The sequence below is a fragment of the Bos indicus x Bos taurus genome, chromosome 11 (assembly GCF_003369695.1).
Source record: "Bos indicus x Bos taurus breed Angus x Brahman F1 hybrid chromosome 11, Bos_hybrid_MaternalHap_v2.0, whole genome shotgun sequence".
Lineage (NCBI taxonomy): Eukaryota > Metazoa > Chordata > Mammalia > Artiodactyla > Bovidae > Bos > Bos indicus x Bos taurus.
The window spans coordinates 101,561,770-101,579,630 of record NC_040086.1 but is presented as its reverse complement, the minus strand read 5'-3'; the positions used below and the strand labels follow the sequence as shown (position 1 = coordinate 101,579,630).

Below are 17,861 nucleotides of genomic sequence, written 5' to 3'. Positions count from 1 at the left end.
TTGAGTGCAGCACTTTCACAGCATCATCTTTCAGGAATTGAAATAGCTCAACTGGAATTCCATCACCTCCACTAGCTTTGTTCGTAGTGATGCTTCCTAAGGCCCACTTGACCTCACATTCCAGGATGTCTGGCTCTAGGTGAGTGATCACACCGTCGTGATTATCTGGGTCGTGAAGATTTTTTTAGTACAGTTCTTGAGTGTATTCTTGCCACCTCTTAATATCTTCTGCTTCTGTTGGGTCCCTACCATTTCTGCTTCTTTCTTAATACCTTCTGCTTCTAATTAGGTCCGTACCATTTCTTTTGTATTGGGTGTAGCCAATTAACAACGTTGTGATAGTTTCAGGTGAACAGTGAAGGGACTCACCCCTTACATATACATGTATTCATTCTCCCCCAAATTGCACACGCCCCTCCCCCGCCCCCCCACCTCCAGGCGGCCACGTAACACTGAGCACAGTTGCTTGTGCTATGCAGTAGGTCCTTGTTGTTTATCCATTTTAAATATAGCAGTGTGTGCTTGTCCATCCCAACCCAGCAACTATTCCTTCCTCCCATCTTCCCCCCTTTCCCCCGCCCCGCCACCACAACCCTAAGTTCCTTCTTTATGTCTCTGACTCTGAAATTCTATGCATAAGTTTAAAAGGCATTTTAAGACCCCAAAGTTACCTTTGTCTATATGCACATGGATAGGAGAAAGGATTAGAGGACTTAGAATGTTACTGGAGCTGAAGAAAACTTGAATTAGGGTTCTCCCAAATAAAAGAAGTTTGGATATTGTTATTTACATAGTTATCGTTTAAATATGCTGGCTGATGAATAAATGCAGGAGTTTTCTTAAACCACGTTATCTGAGTTCCGGGCGCTTGGGACAGGTTTCCTCCCCATTTCCTTATCAGTGACTTTCTTCTCTTTGCTGACTAGAAGATTGTCCTGGCTTGAAGTAGAAGTTTTAAATGGCCTAGGGCCCAGCTCACGTCATCCTCCGTGTCATCTCATCAGGGCATTTTAGATCACTCATGATGAGGCAGGAGTGTTCCGGGCTCCTGGTTCTTGTACTGAGCTGTGAACCTGTGAAGACTTGACCCTTTGCTCAGACAAGCGCATACAGTTTCAGTTTCATTTTTCAGTTACCTGTCTGAGCAGCTAGCTGATATAGTTGACTTCTTAGTCAACTATATCAGCTAGCTTTGGACAGCTGATTGGAAGTTTCTGGGGATGAATTAGAAAACTGTTTCTTTATACTGCAAAGGGGAAAAAATACGGCCGTTGTTAACTGCACTGAAGTAGTGGTAACTATGAAGACCCTAAATATTGACTTACCTAATTAATGACCATTATTACAGAACGTAACTCACTGAAAGAGTCCCAGAGGTGTCTTGAGTATCCATGAGCGTAGAAGAGGGCCTGGTTTATGAGGAAGTCAATGTCTGAAACAATAAAGTTGAGAAACACTAATATAAGAAGCAGTACCTTGTGGAAATAGGGCTTAGGGCTGCGTGTTTACCTTCTTGTCGGCCCCAAAGGCATATCGAGTTAGTAAAGCTGTTCAGTACATTAAAGAGTTCAGACGTCGTGGACTGAATCAACTGCAGGATCCCTGCAAGCTTTAATGTTGTCACAGTCTAAATGAGAGTCATTGTAAGAAAAGAGTCTGAAAGCCATTGGGCATGTGACCCATCTAGGTTAATCAACCCAGTTTTTCTCCATAGGTCAGAACCTACAAATGACGACGAAAGCAATTCGGCTAAAGATTCCGTAGCTAAATACTTATCTGAAGATTCGCGAGATTCCGAAGATCCGGAGGTGGACTTGGAGTCTGCAGTGAAGCAGCTGCAGGAATTCATCCCGGACATCAAGGACAGGGCTGCCACCACCATCAAGCGGATGTACCGAGATGACCTGGGGCGGTTTAAAGAGTTCAAAGCCCAGGGTGAGCTTGTGGCCTGAGCCTGAACGTTGGTCAGACGTCTTCGCTATTAATATGTGTGTAAATTGCCCGGACCTCCTTGGTGCACAAGTTCCGCTTTATAGGTTTACGGGAAGCGTCCCTTAGCTGCTTTCAGCTTCATCTCCTTCCAGAACCATCATCTGTGCTATAAAATTAGCAAAATAAAGTGCAGTGGTTTTCCTGTTTTTTGACGCAAGTTTTGGTAGGGGAGATGAGGGAAGAACAAGGCTGAAAGAACCCGGTGAACACAGATGAAGCCTTGAAGATGTGGGGAAAGAGGTTAAGTGGCTAAGAGGCTGGGAAGGATGCACCAGTGAGATTAAATGAAAATACTCGTATCAAATATCATCGGCTTTGATGAGATGTAATTTCCAGGGTGTTAATTGGAGGGTGAGCTGGTGGTAGTTGCCATGGTTTCAAGCATTACCCGGCTTGGTCTCCTCGTTGATTTCACTGTGTTACAAGAACCTCTCAAAAAGCCTATTGGATTTCAGAATGAACTGCAAGTGTAGGGCTTCGTGCTGCAAGTGAGTGGTATTTACTCATGACTGTCTGCCGTGTGACACCCGGTGCCACTGGTTACTGACAAAAGTAAAAGGGGGCGTTAGCCTTGTAGAATTCATCATGTTGATAAGATTAGTTTTTTAAAAAATAGACAAACTAAGCAAGAAGAACAATTCATTGAGCAGTATCTATAAAGGACCCCATTTTATTTCTGTATTTTATGCTGACATTTTTATTAGTGTGTATTTTATGAAAAGATTTTAAAAATAAGTCTGGGACCTCCTTGGCGGTCCAGTGGCCTCCTCACTTCCACTGCAGGGGGCACAGGTTCAATGCCTGGTTAGGAACTAAGATCCCACATGCCATGTGGCTTGGCCAAAAAATAAGTCTAAGAATGGGAAGGTGTACTGTGTAACGCAGTCATTAATAATGAGACTTGAGTGCTTGGAATTATGACAAGGAATAGAACGTGAGTTGCAGTGACCTTGACCCCTCCATCCCCCAAGGCCCACACACACAATACACATACGTGTTCACGTAAGCGCAAGCCAGTTGGCAGCACTGCTTTAGGGCACTGGCTGGCAGAGGAGAGTGAAGGGGGCTTCTTTTAAACTTCTGTTTCAATAGTTTGAATTTTTAATGTATGTTACTCTTAATATTTCTTTAAAGTAACTGTATAAGAAGGGATTGATGGCACAGCAGAGGCCACACTGGAGTAGGATGACCAGGGGAGACTTGGGGAGGACAGAGTGGCTTGAGCTGAACTCTTTAGGGGAGCAGATGTCCAGGGCCCAGGCGGGGGCTGCTCCCTGGCCCGAGGGGAGGGGCTGACAGGCACTGTGTCATAAGTTGCTAAAGACTTAACATTGGTGCCTTTTTCTCCCCCGCCAACCGCCCCCCAATCCTAGGTGTCACTATTAAATTTGGCAAGTTTTCCGTGAAGGAAAATCAGCAGTTGGAGAAGAATGTGCAAGAATTCCTGTCCCTGACGGGAATCGAGAACGCAGACAAGCTGCTGTACACAGACAGATACCCGGAGGAGAAGTCTGTGATCACCGACTTAAAGAGGAAATACGCGTTCCGAGTGCACATTGGTAAGTTTAGACCTGGGGCTCCTTGAGCCTCCACAGCCTTCCAGCCTTACATGTGTGATCACGGCGATTACTGAGCGTGGGGTCTGACCCACCACTGCAGCAGCGCGTGGTGGCTGCTGTGTTAACAGTCCTTTTACTGCCAGCCTGTACTTCCAGGGCTTTGGAACGTGTTCACTAGCGCGTTGACAGGTGGTGTAAGGAATGATCAGCTTCCGGGTTTCCTACATGCTTACTCTCAGTCCTGTCCGACTCTCTGCTACTAGGTAACAGTTGCGGTTTTGGGTCCTCTCACAGTCCTGTACTGTGTATTTTTTTTTTTTTTTTTTTGCATATACTGCAAAAAGCGCATCCCTCTGTGTGCCAGCATCTCCCAGGGTCTTTAAGTAGAGCCATGTGTGTGCTTGAGCTGGGACCCTCGTCCTGGAGGTATCCTTGGAAAGTCGGAGAAGGTCATGAAGCAGTATAGGTTTGGACTGAAAAAAAAATCTCTTGTGACTCCCCCGGTGGTCCCATGGCTGAGACTCGGTGCTCCTAATTCAAGGGACCTGGGTTTGATCCCTGGTCAGGGAACTAGACCCCGCATGCTGCAACTGAAAGAATTTCCACGCCACGACTAAGACCTGGTGGAGACAAATTAATAATAATAATAGTAAATCTCTGTTGTATTTAAAGAGGAGGATTTCTTAGGTTTTTGTCTGGAATGCACAAAGGAAAGCAGAACAGTCAGCCCCGGCTGGGGGACCGTTTCATCTCTGGAGTGGAAAAGCAGGAAAAAGCTTATTTGCTTGGAAAAGTTTTTTGTTTTATCTTATAGAGAACTGCTGGCATGTGTCCTCCACCTCAGCCTCCCCTTCTCCTAATTCAGTGCCTGTGCCTTATGAGGTTCTTTTCATGAATTTAGTAGACCAGAAGCCAGAGAGCCTCCATACTATGCATGTAGTTTTCAGAGACCATCAAGGAAATGGGATTTTATATCAATATATCTGCTTCCCAAGACAGCTTCCTGCAGGCCATAGGAAATCCCAGCCTCCACCTGGGGTCTAGGATTGCTCGTGTAGTAAAAAGGGGCTCTCCTGGGTTTCTTTTATAATTGCAACTGCATTCCCTGCCACACTCCCGGTGTCCCTCTGACCACCATCTGTTCTGGCTTCAGGTAAGGGCATTGCCCGGCCCTGGAAACTCGTATATTATCGAGCAAAGAAGATGTTCGATGTCAACAATTACAAAGGCAGGTAAGAAAAAAACGGGAACAGGACATTTCTCTGGTCTTTGTGATAATATAAGTCAAAGGGTCCACAACAAGATGGTGAAGATTCTTGTGTGCGAAACGAGGTGTGTTGCCATGTGTATGTCTCCAAGGACCCTTTCAGGTGTCACCTCTTGAGTTAATCTTCCACAATATCCCTCTTTTAAACCCCTAGTTTTTCTTTCTGCTTTTATCTTAGCACTCGCCATGTGCTGCCTCTTGCCGTTCCTCGTGAGGTTTTCTTGGTGGCCTCCCAAGCTGTAAGCTCCTTGGGAGCCCAGACGCCCCTTCTCAGTGCAGCGTGTCTGCAGCACAGAGCCCAGTACTTTGGGTTTCCGGTGAATGTTGGAAGGTGGAGCTGAGCCACGAGTAAGGTCATCCCAGCGTGATTCAGTTGCATCAGTGCAGAGAGTTTCATGGGGCGATGGACAGTCTTTCCTTTCTTTTTTTCCTAAATAAAATACCCAATTATGGTCTGTTTCTAACACTCCAAATAAAACAAATGTAGATTGAGCCTCGGTTGTAGGTAAGCACTCTGCTTCAGAACAAAGGGATGAGCAGAAAAGCATCAGCTCCCGCCCATGAGGTTCCAGACAGCCACCAAGGGCTCAACCACTGATCCCACCTCCAGGAGGCAGACAGTGTGAACCTATCAGGGCCATCAGGTCCTCCTTAGCACCATGATTTTAAACCAAGACATACGCGTTATCAGATCTTAACACAGATATGACCTTGGTTTCTTTTTTGAAACTTTTGCTGAAAGAAATAAAGCTGAAATAGAGGAAAGGTGTTCATGTGGACTGAAACCTGTCCCCACCCTTCCCCAAGTCCCAGTGTCACACAGCTGTGGACAGAACTTTAAGAAAATTCACCAGCGATGACATGTTCAGTGGGACTTAAAAGAACACTTTTGCTAGATCAGTGTTGACAAATGCGGTAACCTAGGTGTGGGAATGAGGAGAAGGCAGTGGCACCCCACTCCAGTACTCTTGCCTGGGAAATCCCATGGACGGAGGAGCCTGGTGGGCTGCAGTCCATGGGGTTGCTAAGAGTCAGACATGACTGAGCGACTTCACTTTGACTTTTCACTTTCACGCATTGGAGAAGGAAATGGCAGCCCACTCCAGTGTTCTTGCCTGGGAAATCCTATGGATGGAGGAGCCTGGTGGGCTGCAGTCTATGGGGTCGCTAAGAGTCAGACATGACTGAGCGACTTCACTTTGACTTTTCACTTTCACGCATTGGAGAAGGAAATGGCAGCCCACTCCAGTGTTCTTGCCTGGAGAATCCCAGGGACGGGGGAGCCTGGTGGGCTGCTGTCTATGGGGTCGCACAGAGTCGGACACGACTGAAGCGACTTAGCAGCAGCAGCAGCAGGTGTGGGAATGACGGTTTTAGAATGATGGAAATCTGTCGTTCTGATCATGCAGCTCATTGGTGCCACATTTATGTTGTGCTGGCCATGTACCCTAAGCATGTTTTTACAGGTTAAGGAATTCTTAAGTGGGAAAGCCACAGGAAGTCAAAAGTCAAAGAATTGAAAGGCTCCAAGGGGCTGCAGAGGTCAGAACACTTGTTTCCTCATTTTTGTCCACTCAGTTTCTAGGCACCTCTTTTCTGTGGCTGCAAAGGTGCTCTTAAGTCATTTTTTAAATCTCAGTAAGACCCTGCCTGCCCTGAGAAGGAGACTGCTGGAAAGGTTGATTCTTAGTGGTGAAGGATTGCCATTCAACCATTCTCTGCATTTTAGATACATTTCTGAGAATGCTGGAATCTTAACTGTCCTGAGATAGTTGTGGATCACTATCACTAGAGATGGTTAGTATTTTATAAAGGCTGCTTTCATGTCATATTAGTAATAACATCACCCACCACTTCCCCCACCCCATCCAGAAGGAATTATAGAATGTCATAAAGATGGCTTTTTCTTCACTTAAACATTTTAGGTGTTTGATCTCAAAAATCTCTTTATAGTGCATTTTAGTTCTTTTCTTGAATATCTTTGCTTTTATGTGGGGTTCATAAACCTTAACTTCCTTAAACTGACAGATTTGTGCTAAGCCACCTGTCGTGTCTTTATTGAGTGTCTATTATGTGTCAAGCACCACGGGTACCACAGCGCAGAAAGTCCACAGGGGCCCCGCCCTCCAAGGACGTCCCCTGCAGAGCTGTGCTGCCCGTCTCGGGACCACCACCCTCACACGGCGTGGAGCACTCAAGCCGTAGTTAGTCCAAGCCTTGCCGTTCTGAAGAATAAAATACTGGATTTAGAAGGCCTAGTGTGGAGCAGAAGTGAAGTGAAGGTCACTCAGTCACGTCCGACTCTCTGCGTCCTAGTGCGTGGAATTCTCCAGGCCAGAACACTGGAGTGGGCAGCCTTCCCTTCTCCAGGGGATCTTCCCAACCCAGGGATCGAACCCAGATCTCCTGCATTGCAGGCAGATTCTTTACCCCCTGAGCCACAAGGGAAGCCCCCTTATTCATACTTTGAGGTTCTGATTACATGTTGAAATGGCTGCAGGTTTAATACATTCAGTTCAGTTCAGTTCAATCACTCAGTCGTGTCCGACTCTTTGCTACCCCATGGACTGCAGCACGCCAGGCCTCGCTGTCCATCACCAACTCCCGGAGTTTACTCAAATTTTAATACATTAGGTTAAATAAAATGTGTTATTAAATTAACTCATCTAAAAACAAATAAAAGTAATTTTCACACAATCCCTAGAAATTTCTAAGTGACACAATTGACTCAGACATTTCCATTGGCCAGTGGTGGCGTGGGGGAAAGTCAGGCAAACCAGGGAGCCACAGCACACAGTTGGAAGTAGTGACAGGGGCAGTAATGGGATAGTAGGGCACCGCCAGCCCTGACGGTTAGGAAAGCCTTGCTAAGACGCACCGTTTCAACTGCATCTGAAGAGCCGGCAGGAGCTTTCCAGGGGGTCAAGTGGAAGGGAGAGGAGGGCTTCCCATCGCAGGTCTAGAGGCCGAGGTGACTGGTGAAGCTGAACCGTGGAGAGCACTGGCCTTTGCAGGCATAGTCAAAACGTCCAGGTTTTATTGTTCAGAGCCTTTATGGGTCTGGCTGGAGAATAGTGAGATCCATCTGCCCTGGCCTCTGCGTAAGTGAGCCAGGCCTATGGCCAGGGACTGTGGTGACCGATTTATAGGATGCCCACAGGTGAGATGGGCTTCCCTTATGGCTCAGCTGGTAAAGACTCCACCTGCAGTGTGAGAGACCTGGGTTTGATCCCTGGGTTGGGAAGATCCCCTGGAGAAGGGAAAGGCTACCCACTCCAGTATTCTGGCCTGGAGAATTCCATGGACTGTACAGTCCATGGGGTCACAAAGAGTCAGACACAGCTGAGTGACTTTGACTTCACTGTCACGGGTGAGATGCCGAGGCAGGAAGGGGCAGGGCTCTGGATCCTGGGAGCTGGTATCCTGATGGACCACCCCACTCAGCCGCTTCCAGCACCGCAGAGTGCCCAGTGAGGATACAGGCTTTAAGCTTATGGTTCCTGCTCAGCTGTGACCTGTTTTCTCTTCCTCTTAGGTACAGCAAAGGAGATACCGAGAAGTTGAAGATATACCAGTCCCTGCACGGGAACGACTGGAAGAAGATTGGCGAGATGGTGTCTCGAAGCAGCCTCTCTGTGGCCCTGAAGTTCTCCCAGATCAACGGTCGTAAGTCGTGGTCCCTGGTGCCCACCCGGGTGAACAACCCAGCCCAGAATGGCCCAGGGCCCAGGCATCACTGCCCACCTGTCTGCTGAGAGAGCCATCACTGTTTCAGCCATTCCCTGACCGATTCGTTTCTTCATGGGCATGGTTGAAACCACACAACCCTTACTCCCCAGACTGATTTCTATGCTGCACTGAACTCAGTTCAGTAGCTTTCAGCCTGACTAACTGCCAGATAAACCGAAACCCGAGGAAGCCAGTGGACAGGAGAGCCGGGCCCGCCAAGGTCTGTTCCCCGAGGTGGCCCGGAGGCCGTCGCAGGGAGGGCCTGTTGGGTGTGGGTGTTTCCCAGTGTCAGCCATCGCCTGTCTGTTTTCCTCCTCTTTCATTGAAAGCTGCCTTGGTTGTACTCTCCACATTAAAAAAAATCCCCAGTTAGCTTTAAGAAGGCAGTCCTTAGTGGGTGTTGGCATCAGCCCAGAGGCTAAATCAGCGTTGGGTTTCCAGTAAATATTTGAAGGTGGAGCTGAACATGAGTGTGATGTCATTCCAGCGTGATTCAGTTGCATCAGTGCAGAGAGTTTCATGGGGTGATGGCCAGTCTCCCGCCCTGCAGGCAGAACGGGGCAGTGGGTTCCAGCCAGGTGTCTGCATGTCTGCATGCAGTAGACCCCGAGGGGGTTGGAGACCAGGCCTTCTGTGCCCCCAGTGCCAGCCAAGCCTCAGCGTGGCCAATTCTGCCAGCTTCCAGGAAGTAAAGCAAACATCTGAATTTGCGTGCACATGTGAAATCAAAATATCTTTTGGGAATTTTACCTTTTTATCCTTGGGACTCTCTTGACTTTTAAGTGTTCATCCTAATTGTTACTGGGGAAATAGTAACAGTAACACTGTGGCCAAATCAAAGATAGGTGTAGCCTGCCAGTTTGCGGCCTCGTCCTTAGCATGTGAGCAGCTAGACAAGAAGGGTGAACTGTGGGTGCTCTGGCGCCTGCAGCGGTGATTGGCTGTCGAGGTTCTCAGATGCCTTCATCGTCACGTGCTGCAGTAGCCTCGCTGCGCCGTGCACTCCGCTCCAGGAACTCTTGTGGGGAGTTACGCATATAACATGGAAGACCTTTGGTTGCTTTCTTCCCCACCAAATGTTTAGGGAATTCACAACTGCCTGCAGGAGAGATTACTCCTAGAAACAGAAAGAATGGCTTTTGCAAAGTTAAAAACAAAAAATAGATTGCTTTAAGAAAGGGGTTTTTGGTTTTGGTTTTGGCCATTGGTTGTACGTGTGTGCACGCATGTGCATGTATACATACCCTTGGTTCTTAAAAAGAATCCGTGGGCGCTTTAGTAGTTTCGCCTTGATTTGCATGTAAACTGTTTTGTGATTCAAATGTTGCCCGCTATCTTTTGGAAAGTGGCTGATTATCTTTTTGTTTCTAAAGACTTTCTTCTTCCAGAGCAGTTTTGGGGTCACGGTTAAAGCGAGAGGATGGTACAGAGATTTCCTGTATGCCCCCACCCCTCACACGCACAGCCTCCCCCACCATCAGCAGCCCCCCAGCAGAGTGGCCCATGTGTACAGTCCATGAACCGACGGTGGCACGTCTCAACCCCCCCAGAGTCCACAGTCGACGATAGGAACCTCTCTAGCTATTGTCCCCTCTGTGGGTTTGGACTGATGTCCAGTGACACATCTCCATCATTCTCGTCGTGTTTTTAATACTGTGTTTGAAAGCAAATAGATTAGCAGCTTGAAGACCATCCTTTTATGTCAACAGAAATTAATCATGGTGCCTGGAGCAAGACGGAAACCCAGAAACTAATCAAGGCTGTTGAAGAAGTGATTCTGAAGAAAATGTCTCCCCAGGAGCTAAACGAGATGGATTCTAAACTGCAGCTGAACCCTGAAGGCCGCCTGTCGATTGTTCGGGAGAAGCTCTACAAAGGCATATCCTGGGTAGAAGTGGAGGCTAGAGTGGAAACCAGGAATTGGATGCAGTGTAAAAGTAAGTGGTAAGTTTGAGGCTTCTTACCTAAATCTCAACAAGGTGCCGACCTCCCCCTTCTCGGCAGTTTCTAGTGAGTGGGTGGGCTGGGGAGGTCCCTAAGAATACCTGTAACTACCTACCACGCGGAAAGCCTTGCAGGTCAAGAGGAATCCTCTCCGATCCTCGGCTCCAGCAACTTCGATGTCAGTGTCTGATGTAAGGTGGTGCTTAGCCAACCCTGATTCATCATGTGGCTACTTCATAAATAACTTGAACCTTTTAAATTCTTTTTATTATTCTAATTGAAGTATACTTGATTTACAGCATTGTATTAGTTTCAGAGATATAGCTAAGTGATTCAGTTGTATGGAGAGAATTTTTCATTCTCTTTTCCAGCATTTACGAGACACTGAGTCCAGTTTCCTGTGCTCGTACCTGGTGTGTCTGTTTCATATCTGGGAGTTTGTATCTGCTGCTCCCCGTCTCCTAATCTGTCCCTCCCCCGCTGACCCTCTGGTTACCAAAACTTTGTTTTCTATGTCTGCTTTGTAAATAGAACTTGAATCTTCTTAATATTGAATATTGTATTCAATATTATTGAATATTGTATTGACTTCCGGTTTTTTCACTCTGTCCCTTTCTTCATAAAACAAGGCTGTTACCTATTTATAGCATGAAAAAAAAAGTACAAAACTAACATTCAGGAGAGAAATCACAAGCCTAATGATCAGAAATAGCTCTCCCTCCTTATTTTTGCTTTCCTTGGTTTTTTTGACTTTGACTTTGACTTTCTCTTTCTCATTCAGACTCCTTCGCCGAAGCAGGGCGGCCGTACGTTCGTCCTGGAAGGCGTTTAGGTGCATCCGTAGAAGTGGTTTCAGTCCGGCTCTGGCCACACAGTCTTTGCCTGGGGTAGTGTTTCCCGGGCCTGCAAAGGCTCTGAGCTGAACTTCGAGCTGCAACATAGCAGTGGTCCTGAGCTCACGCCCCAGGCCTCCTACACAAAGGGGGCTGCATCGACTTGGCTATTGAAGAAGAATGGACTCCAGAGTGGGCATGTTGTGCATTAAAAGCAAACTCCTGGATTATACTGTGTACCTGGCAGCTCTGCTGTAGGGTACTTATTTTTTTCTAGAAGACTGTCCTCAGGACATAAACTCCAAAGAACAGATAATGTTTTAGGTGGGGAAACAGGTACTGTGGAGGAATCAGAGACCTTTCTACCTCTGGTAACTTAGACTTGAAGAAGTGGGAGGACTTGCCTGGCTGTCCACTGGTTTCAGTCTGCACTTCCACTGCAGGGGGCGAAGGTTCGATCCCTGGTCAGAGAAGTTCCGCGTGCTGCAGGTTGTGGCCAAACAAAAAGCAGTGAGACTTCCCTGGTGTCCTGTGGTTAGGACCGCATGCCTTCACTGGGTCAGGCCTGGGTTTGATCCCCGCTCGGGGAGCTATGATCCTGCAAGTCATACGGCCAAGAAAAAGAGTGGGTGATAAGCCTTAGAGATGAGACGCCAGTGTCTTAGAAGAGAAACGACCAAGAGGGCCATGCCTCAGAATCAGCGGAACTAAATAACAGGCAGGGTGTCTTTTTTAATTGGAAGAAAATGTAGAAAACTGGAACACTGAACGTTGATTTACTTCACGAAACCCTGAAGTGGCATCAGGTGGTACATTTCAGAACCGGGGACGTGGGCAGCCGACCACGAAGTGTCGGTTTCTGTGAGTGTGTCATGCATCTTCCTTCTCAGGAAAGCAGATGTCACAGCTTGTGACCTGTCCATCCGATTGTGACAAATTTCACTCTTTAAGAGAAGCACTCTTTAAATATTTTTAATTAGGTTCCTGCTCTCATTAGGAACTCCAGGGAACCCTTTTCCTCAGCCATGAGCTTTGAGCCTTACAAGAATCATTGAATCATTTATCACTTTACTCAATGTCTCTTATTTGGTATTTCAACAGCTCAAAGGTAATAACAGCCATGTCCCTGTTCTATAAGCAATCAAAAATAAATTGAGTCTACACAGCACCCTTTAGCACCAGCAAGCAGGCTTCTTTTTTCTTTCTTCCTTTGTTTAACTGTTTTTTTTTTTAATTAGAAAAATAAAATCCTATGAACAGCAGTGCAGCCTTTATTAAGGCCGGGCCCCGGCTCACTTGGAGCTCGTGTACTTGGTCACGGCCTTGGTGCCCTCGGACACAGCGTGCTTGGCCAGCTCCCCAGGCAGCAGCAGACGCACGGCCGTCTGGACCTCCCGGGACGTCAGTGTGGTTCGGCCTGAGTACTGGGCCAGCCGGGCGGCCTCACCGGCCAGCCGCTCAAACAGATCGTTCACGAACGAGTTCATGATGCTCATGGCCTTGGAGGAGATGCCGATGTCGGGGTGCACCTGCTTCAGCACCTTATAGATGTACATGGAGTAGGTTTCTTTGCGCCGGCTGCGCCTTCTGGACTTCTTGTCCCCAGGACTCCGGCCGCGCCGGCCCCCAGACTGCTGCAGCTGTCCGTGCTCAGCGCTCATCCTCCTGGTCCTCCCGGCCTAACTGTTTTATCATTAAAATGTTATGACACACTAACTTAGAACTCCTTGTATCCATCATCCCGTTTCAATAAATAATCAACAGCTTTCTATCAATTTATTTGTACTTTCCCACTTAAAAACAAGTATATTCTTGATTGTGGTAAATGCTAGCAGTGATGGGTTGCACAAGTTAGAAAGTAGTTCTGAATAAGGACAATTGTTTTTTTCATTTTTCCAAATATTTCTTTAATTCTCTATACTTGAGGGGAGGTGAGCCCAGGCTGGGGGGCTGCTTCAGTGCTGGAGCGTATGATGCCTTGGAACTTGGTTGTTGTTCGCTAAGTCATGTCCATCTGTGCAGCCCCATGGACTATGGCACACTGGTTTCCTCTGCCCTCCACTATCTCCCAGGGTTTTCTCAGACTTGTGTCCGTTGAGTTCGTGATACCATCCAACTATCTCATGCTCTGTCACCCCCTTCTCCTGCCCTCAATCTTTCCCAGCATCAGGGTCTTTTCCAGTGAGTCAGCTCTTCCAATCAGGTGACCAAATTGGAGCTTCAGCATCAGTCCTTCTAATGAATATTCAGGGTTGATTTCCTTTAGGATTGACTGGTTTGATCTCCTGGCTGTCCAAGGGACTCTCAAGAGTCTTCTCCAGTATCACAGTTCAAAAGCATCGAATCTTCAGTGCTCAGCCTTCCTTATGGAACTTAGGTACTTTCATCCTGGAGGAAGCACCACTGAGATACCACCTTACAGCCTGAACAACAACCTGAATAAGGACAATTTCAATGAGGAAAACAAAGGACATTTTAATGGAAACTTTACCCTGAAAGTAAACTGTTTTTCTGTTAACACAGGACGGAAATTCTAACCAAGAGGATGACGAATGGTCGGGACGTGTACCGAGGAGTGAACGCTCTGCAGGCCAAGATCAATCTGATTGAAAGGTACAGAAATAGTCAGCAACACTGTTTTACTCCTTTTTCCCTCTAGGCAAAGAGTAGTTAGCCAAGCCTGTGGGTCTGAGGGACCTGGGCTTGTGTCAAAGGAGGGGCGCCGAAGAGCAGAAGAAGCCTCTGGATTCTGGGCACCCTTCATCCTGTTCTCTGTCAGGAATGCTGCTGCTCCTTCCTCGGTGGGCTTCCTCATTCTCCACCCTGGCCTGGCTGGGGATGCCCACCCCCCCTTTATTTCTCTACCAGAGGGACTAGCAGAGACAAGGAGCACCTCTCAAGTCAGGCAGGCCTGGGTTCCAGTGAGGGTACATCATGTGGGTGGTCCCACAGTGACCCGAGCTCTCAGTCCATCTCCTGGTGTGCAGAATAGACAGAGTCCCCCCAACTTCAGCAGATAGTGTCGAGAGCGAGTGGATTCACGGGTGCAAGGCCTTAACCCGGTGTCTGTCACATAGTCAGTGCTGAGCACACAGTCACCACTCCTGTGTGTCTGCGTTGAATGGTGAACTTGGGTTTGTTTTTTTTAATTGAAGTATGAAAGGAAAGTGAAAGTGAAGTCACTCAGTCATGTCCGACTCTTTGTGACCCCTTGGACTATAGCCCACCAGGCTTCTCCGTCCATGGGATTTTCCAGGCAAGAATACTGGAGTGGATTGCCATTTCCTTCTCCAGGAGATCTTCCCGACCCAAGGATTGAACCCGGGTCTCCCGCATTGTAGGCAGACGCTTTACCGTCTGAGTCACCAGGGAAGTCTTAAGTTGATTTAATTTCTGCTGTACAGCAAAGTGACTTAGTTATACATATATATGTGTATTTCTATATATACAGTATACTTTTTCATATTTCATTCTTTTCCATGACGGTTTATCACAGGATGTTGAACATTAACTGTGAAGTTGATGTTTTTTACCGTGAGGAGGCGACATGGCTTGGTGGGAGGTGCAAAGGGCTCAGGAGGAAGAGAGGAGGCTTTTTGGTCTGGAGTTCACGTACCCCATGACCTTGGGCTTGCCTACCTGTGTTACCCACTGGGCCTGGGTAACACAGGGAGCTGGAACAGAGGTGGACACGCTGAGGCCTTCCAGCTCTTAATATTCTGTGAGTCCATGAAGATGGCCATCATGCTGAATTTTGGCTTGAAAACTTAATTTTTATTTTTTTCTCATAGGTTGTACGAAATAAATGTGCAAGATGTTAATGAAATAGACTGGGAAGATCTTGCTAGCATCATAGGGTAAGGCCATTTGTTTAATATTAAGCTAGTGAAAAGATAAGAGATGACTTCTAATAAATGACTGGCTATCAGACTTCAAAGAACAGGACTGAAATTTGCGCCGCTTATGTTACTCACCTTATAAATTATATTTATGAATCTTATAAAATGTATTGGTGAACCGCCCCTGCCCCCCTTAGTACTAGACCAGGTTAATCATACCAACCCTCCCTCTACTCCAGCCCCCATCTCCACCCCCAGGACACCTGCGAAGAGTGAATGAAATGTGTGTAGTCTCCTAAAGAACTCACCAGTTACGACTGGCAGGAGGACCCCACGTGGCCCTCACCCATCACCAGCCTCCTTCCATCTGCCGCGTTGGCTCTGTCGTCCCTCCGTCCCTGTCCCCCTCCTGCTCCCCGTTCCAAGGGAATAGAATTGTTTCCATCAACCACTTGAGAGTTAGTGGTGGCCGACGTGTCCTCAGCAAGGATGTTACCCTGCATCTGCCGGCACAGTGATCACGCCCGGGGCGTCTGCGTGGCTGCAGTGTTCTCTAACACACGGCCCCGTGCGGATTTCACCCGTTGTCCCAGAAATCCCTTCGAAGCACATTCCCCTGTCTTAGGATCCAACCCAGGATCTGTCTCCTTAGCGTCATCTAATCCGCAGAATTCTTCTGCCTCTGTGTTTCTTTCTTTTTATCGTTGCAGTGTCGTTGATTTGTTTCACGCGTACAACAAAGCGATTCAATTTTGTATGTGTGTGTGTGTGTGTGTGTATTTTCAGATTCTTTTCCATTTAAAAAAAAAAAAATCGTATTTATTTTGGCTCCACTGAGCCTTTGTTGTGGCACTGCCCCTCCGCACATGGGATCTTAGTCCTCTGACCAGGGATCGAACCCACACCCCCTGCATCGGAAGGCAGGTTCTTCACCACTGGGCCACCAGGGAAGTCCTTCACATTCTGTTCCATTATTACAAGGTGTTGAATATAGTTCCCTGGGCTGTACATTAGGTCCTTGCTGTTTATTTGTTTTATGCACAGCAGCAGGTATCTGTTAACGCCTTTGTCTTCATTGATGTTGAAACTGTGGGAGAACGCAGGCTGGTCGTCCTGTAGAACTTGCCTCAGCTGAAGCTTGTCGGAGGCTCCCTCACGGCTAGATTTGCGTTTTGTATTTTACATAGGAATCCCTCAGGGGCGGGGCTATGTCTCTGTCACCAGGTCCCACCTTGTCCTGAGGCCTGTGGTTCTGACATGGACCCCTGGGCTCTGCCTCATTTCCCCTTGCAGAAAAGTGACAGTTTCTCTCCTGGTGGTAGGAAACGGCTGCGGGGAGATATTTTGAGACCCCCTCAGGTTCCTCTTCCTCTCGGGGCCTCGCTGTGCTGATCATTTGCATCTCTCACCTGAGGAGTGCCATCTCACTCTCATCCGCTGTCACTCTCTGCCTTTGTTGCTACGGTCCTTGCATTTTCAGCCAGTGAAGGAGAGGCCACCCCTCCTAAGGTCTGAAGCCGCTGCTGGCCCAGCAGGGAGAGCTGGCCGGCAGAGCCCTGTGCCTCTAAGCCCAGCAGATTGCCAGGCACTGTGGGGTGCAGGGTTGGTGGGCTTTGGGAGGCGGGACGTTAAGGGACCCTCTGGCCTTTAGGTTTGAACGGTGGAGCAGGGAGCAGGGCTCCCGCAGCCTGGCTGCCTTTCAGAACCATGGCTGCTGACGTGAGGTTGTCATCGATCCATTAGGAAGGGTGTAAACTGGCTCTAGTGGTTAGTTATTTATATTTCAGGATTATGGACAAAGCATAGTCCATAAAGCATCAGTCCACTTCAGTAGCTCAGTCCTGTCTGACTCTTTGCAGCCCCGTGGACTGCAGCAGGCCAGGCCTCCCTGTCCATCACCAACTCCCAGAGTTGACCCAAACTCATGTCCATTGAGTCGGTGATGCCATCCAACCGTCTCATCCTCTGTCGTCCCCTTCTCCTCCCACCTTCAGTCTTTCCCAGCATCAGGGTCTTTTCAGATGAGTCAGTTCTTCGCATCAGGTGGCCAAAGTACTGGAGTCTCAAACATAAGGCGTAGTGGTCGGTTATTCACATCTGAGGATTACGGACAAGGCACAGTCGGTTTGGCTGCTGGCTTTTACTTACCGTTGGAATCATGCAGCGGCAGCCCTGGCAAGAGCCACACGCGCCCATGCTTCCAAACCCTTGCCTTTCCTTCTCGCTCATCTCAGCAGCACGCCGTCTGCTCTTCAGCTGGTGGGTCCCTAAGGGGGAGGTGTCAGGGGCTTTGAAGGAAGGAGATCCTGCCGTGCACCCCACCAACTCCCACTCCAAGAAGTATTCATGTGGACACATCTCTCCCTTTGCCATATCAAACCACTTTTGAAAAACCCTGACTTTTCCAATAGGTGTTTGGGTATCTTGCAACATTGCCTCAAATCACATTTCTTAAAGTGGATTTTTAGTGATTTTAGGTAGAATTATATACTTAAATATTGAATGTTCTGGTTAAGATTTAGAAATCTCAGGACTTCCCTAGAGGTGCAGTGGTTAAGAGTCCACACTGCCAATGCAGGGGGTGTGGGTTTGATCCTTGGTCGGGGAACTAAGATCCTACATGCTGTGCAGCATGGCCAAAAGATTAAAAAGAAGAAAAAAGAGATTTAGGAATCTCAAAGCTATAAAATAGACATCA

At 47.8% G+C, this 17,861-nt stretch overlaps 1 protein-coding gene across 3 annotated transcripts in view; it reads left to right on the top strand.

The window, feature by feature from the left end:
* Positions 1-17,861, top strand: part of TTF1 (transcription termination factor 1) — a 29,387-nt gene that overhangs the window by 7,948 nt on the left and 3,578 nt on the right. For all 3 annotated transcript variants that reach the window (XM_027556651.1, XM_027556652.1, XM_027556653.1), the window contains 7 exons: positions 1,715-1,935; positions 3,366-3,551; positions 4,705-4,783; positions 8,354-8,484; positions 10,257-10,491; positions 13,848-13,937; positions 15,116-15,181. In XM_027556651.1, coding sequence (XP_027412452.1) covers positions 1,715-1,935; positions 3,366-3,551; positions 4,705-4,783; positions 8,354-8,484; positions 10,257-10,491; positions 13,848-13,937; positions 15,116-15,181 — 1,008 coding nt within the window. The remainder of the gene's footprint in view (positions 1-1,714; positions 1,936-3,365; positions 3,552-4,704; positions 4,784-8,353; positions 8,485-10,256; positions 10,492-13,847; positions 13,938-15,115; positions 15,182-17,861) is intronic.